At 34.6% G+C, this 4,148-nt stretch overlaps 1 protein-coding gene across 1 annotated transcript; it reads right to left on the reverse strand.

Moving 5' to 3' along the window:
- Positions 1 to 263: 263 nt before the first annotated feature.
- Positions 264 to 3,108, reverse strand: LOC122606239 (actin-7-like). Its single transcript, XM_043779200.1, has 5 exons — positions 2,971 to 3,108; positions 1,996 to 2,065; positions 1,502 to 1,895; positions 806 to 1,419; positions 264 to 719 (listed from the first exon to the last, which is right to left on the reverse strand). Exons 2-5 carry the CDS (start codon positions 2,053 to 2,055, stop codon positions 654 to 656), a joined length of 1,134 nt encoding a protein of 377 aa, XP_043635135.1. The 5' UTR covers positions 2,056 to 2,065; positions 2,971 to 3,108; the 3' UTR covers positions 264 to 653.
- Between the last annotated feature and the right edge of the window lie 1,040 nt (positions 3,109 to 4,148).

Below are 4,148 nucleotides of genomic sequence, written 5' to 3' on the forward strand. Positions count from 1 at the left end.
GCTTTATTATGTGGAGTTCAATAATAGTTGCAAGGGATCGATATGTCACAGAAGAGTAAAATGGAGTAACCAGATTATAGAGGACCATTTCATTGTTTATTCAAATACAAATTTCAACAAATGTGATTATAACTGACAATGATGTATGCCTTGATTTAACAAGCCACTATTTCTTAATTATGCAACTTTAATTTAGTTTTACCTCCGAAGGGAAAGCTAAGATTTGGTGACATACACATACAACAAAAGGTGCAAAAAAAAAATAAATCTGCAATAAATAGAATCCTTATAAATGATAAAAATAACCACAAACTGCGAGTCTAAGGCAATTTCTGATACAGTAGGCTTTTACATAAGTATTGCCAACAAACGGATTTTTCTTATAAAAAAAGAGACCTGACAGACTGTTTGAATTCATAACAAGACATCACAACCACTCTCCAACTACAAATATCCCTGGCAGCAATTAATAAACGGGGGCAGAGCAGAGCGATGGATTAAGAGATGAACGTGGTGTTAATCCCCTTCGCTTCCCCATATCCCAGTGTCTGCCAGTCTTACTTAGTTCACATTAAACATAACACGAAAAAAAGGGCAATAGAAAAACCAAAATCCAAAAGAAACTCAACCTTCAAAAGCAACAAAATCCATACTTAGAAGCACTTCCTGTGGACAATGGATGGACCAGACTCGTCATATTCACCCTTGGAAATCCACATCTGGTTATCAAATACATGCAAATCAGTTTTGAAGAATTCATCTCAATAATAAGTAAATTATATGAGATGATGGTTTTCAATATTACCTGTTGGAAGGTGCTGAGTGATGCAAGGATTGATCCTCCGATCCAGACACTGTACTTTCGCTCTGGTGGTGCAACAACCTTGATCTTCATGCTGCTGGGGGCAAGAGCAGTGATCTCCTTGCTCATCCTGTCAGCAATACCGGGGAACATGGTTGAGCCACCACTGAGCACGATGTTACCATACAAGTCCTTCCTGATATCAACATCACACTTCATGATCGAGTTGTAGGTGGTCTCATGAATACCAGCAGCTTCCATTCCGATTAGAGATGGCTGGAAGAGGACCTCTGGGCAACGGAATCTCTCTGCTCCGATTGTGATAACTTGTCCATCGGGCAACTCATAATTCTTTTCAACAGAAGAGCTGCTTTTTGCGGTTTCAAGCTCCTGCTCGTAGTCAAGAGCAACGTATGCGAGCTTCTCCTTCATGTCACGGACAATTTCCCGTTCGGCAGTGGTGGTGAACATATAACCTCTTTCAGTCAAAATTTTCATCAAGGAATCGGTAAGGTCACGTCCAGCAAGATCAAGACGAAGGATTGCATGAGGTAGTGCATAACCCTCATAAATTGGAACTGTATGTGAGACACCATCTCCAGAATCCAACACGATACCTATGCAATAAAAGATTTTCTTTAAGTATCATATGATAACAATGCAAACTATAGCCAAACAAAAGTGCATATATAAACTAACCTGTTGTACGACCACTGGCATACAAAGAAAGCACGGCCTGGATGGCAACATACATGGCAGGGACATTGAAGGTTTCGAACATGATTTGTGTCATCTTCTCTCTGTTGGCCTTGGGATTTAAAGGTGCTTCTGTGAGAAGAACTGGATGCTCCTCAGGAGCAACACGAAGCTCATTGTAGAAAGTATGATGCCAGATCTTTTCCATATCATCCCAGTTGCTGACAATACCGTGCTCAATAGGATACTTCAAAGTAAGAATACCTCTCTTAGATTGTGCCTCATCTCCGACATAAGCATCCTTTTGTCCCATACCAACCATAACACCGGTATGTCTCGGTCTACCAACAATACTTGGAAATACTGCTCTTGGTGCATCATCACCAGCAAATCCAGCCTATTAATATAAATCACAAGCCAAAAACAACTTTATAATGCATAGATAGCATAGTAACAATCACGGGGAAACTATTCATTAAAGAGCATATAGAACCAACCTTCACCATCCCAGTTCCATTGTCACAGACAAGGGGCTGAATATCCTCGGTATCGGCCATTTTTTATAAACTGGCACAAAAAAACATATCAAACTTCAGTGCACCATACTTGAAACACAAATCATACCAAGTACTATTCCTACTACTACTACGTTCACGACATAAATTATCCGGAATCAATTGCAGAAAGAAAAGATCAATCCAACCAACTTTTTGTAGAATAACAAGAATTATCTCCTACAGAACTTTAAGTCAACTATCTTTAAAGTTTCGAAATTATACTTTACATAATTGATCATCTTACATCTAAAATCTTAAAACTACATCAAACAAACGCATCAGAGCTACAGATTCACATACAAATCATGATATTCGACCAAATCGGATCGCAGCAATCAAACTCCTAATCAACAGATCTACTTACATAAAAATCAAAAAATTTAAAGACATACATAATCAAAAACAAACTATATCAGATCAGATCTACATAAATCAATATCAGATCAAGCAATTCAAACATCAATCTATATATACCTACTATCAAAAACTAAAAAATGACAATTATACCTGTATCTCAATACTATAAAGCAAAATAACAGTTTCAAAAGCTTCAAAATATCAAAAGAGCATAACTAATCCAACAGATTCAGATCTAAATCAGCTAAAAAGTTAACAAAAGCATTAAATCATAATCAGATCAAACAAAACAGCTTTAAAATATCATAAAAACATGCTTAATTTCACATATTCAGATCTAAACCGCTAAAAATTAAACAAAAGGATCATATCAAAATCAGATCAATATAACTTTAGTTAAATCGCAACAAAATAGAGCAAAATAACAATATAAACAGCATCTATATGTATAGATATAGATAGATACATATCACAATAAGAAAATCAAGAGATTCAGATCTAAAACCGCTAAAAACTGAACAAAAGAACATGAGTCAACGTATAGTCAAAGGAGATTACCGAAAATAAAGGTAGATCGGAGAGAAAGACGGTGATGATTAGAAGCCGATCTCGGAGCCGGCGACTAAATTTGAAGTTTTTTTTTTTTTCACACACACACAGTGTTTGAGTTTGAAATATTTTGGAAATGAAGAAAAAAGGGGAAGGTGTGGAGAGAGTATATTGAGAAAATGGGAGAATGATTCGGACCACGAGAGAGAGAAAAAGATAGAGTGACCTGTCGTTGACAGCTTTTTCTCTTTACAGCCTTACGATCTTCATGCTCATTCTTTCTCAACCGTCCGATCTTGTCACTCTTTGCTTTTATTTCCGTCTTTTTTATTTTAATTTAGGGTTAAAGTTAAAAAGAAATTGATTAATGCTGATAAGGAAAATATATTAAAAAATATTCAGTATACTAATTTATAATTAATTTTTTGTTGAAATTTTAAACCGCCAAAGAAAAATTTGCATTATGTCTCAAGGAAAAAAATTTCAATCCTTAACCATATACTCGTATATAGTAAGTCGATGTGTTTGATAGAAAAAAAAAAAAAATATATATATATATATACACTAGTGGTCAGGCCCGTCCAATGGACGGGTAGTCTCAAAATATATTAATCAAAGCTAAAAAATTGGATTTCAAATATATTAAATAGATATACCGAAATCAACTTGAAAATTTGCTAGCTGAATAGCCACTCCATCGGTCAAAATACTCCAAAAATTATCCACCCAACGAAGAAACATACGAAAATTAACTCCATATAAATATTGATTTCAGTTACCCTTTTTTTTTAACTTTAGTTAATTGAAAAATTTACAGTTTCTTATATTCTAAAAGTGTAAACTATATATATAAAAGTATAATTAAATATAAATTAGGCTAAAGTGTAAATTGGTGATGAAAAATCAAAAAGTGTAAGTTAATTATTTTAAATTGGGTTAAAGTGTAAATTGGTAATGGGAAACTAAAAAGTGTAAATAAATTGTTTTAAATTGGGGTTAAAGTGGTGATGGAAAACCAAAAAATATAAATTAATTTAGATTAATATTAAAAAAAATAAAAGGTTAATAAGGAGGGAGGATTAGACTCAAGGAGGTGGATTAGGGATGCCAAGTGTACCCCCAACCCCCTCTTTTAGTTATATTATAGATAGATATATACAAGGTTTTTTACCCGCACGATGTGCGGC

Source organism: Erigeron canadensis, chromosome 6 (assembly GCF_010389155.1).
Source record: "Erigeron canadensis isolate Cc75 chromosome 6, C_canadensis_v1, whole genome shotgun sequence".
In the NCBI taxonomy this organism is placed as follows: domain Eukaryota; kingdom Viridiplantae; phylum Streptophyta; class Magnoliopsida; order Asterales; family Asteraceae; genus Erigeron; species Erigeron canadensis.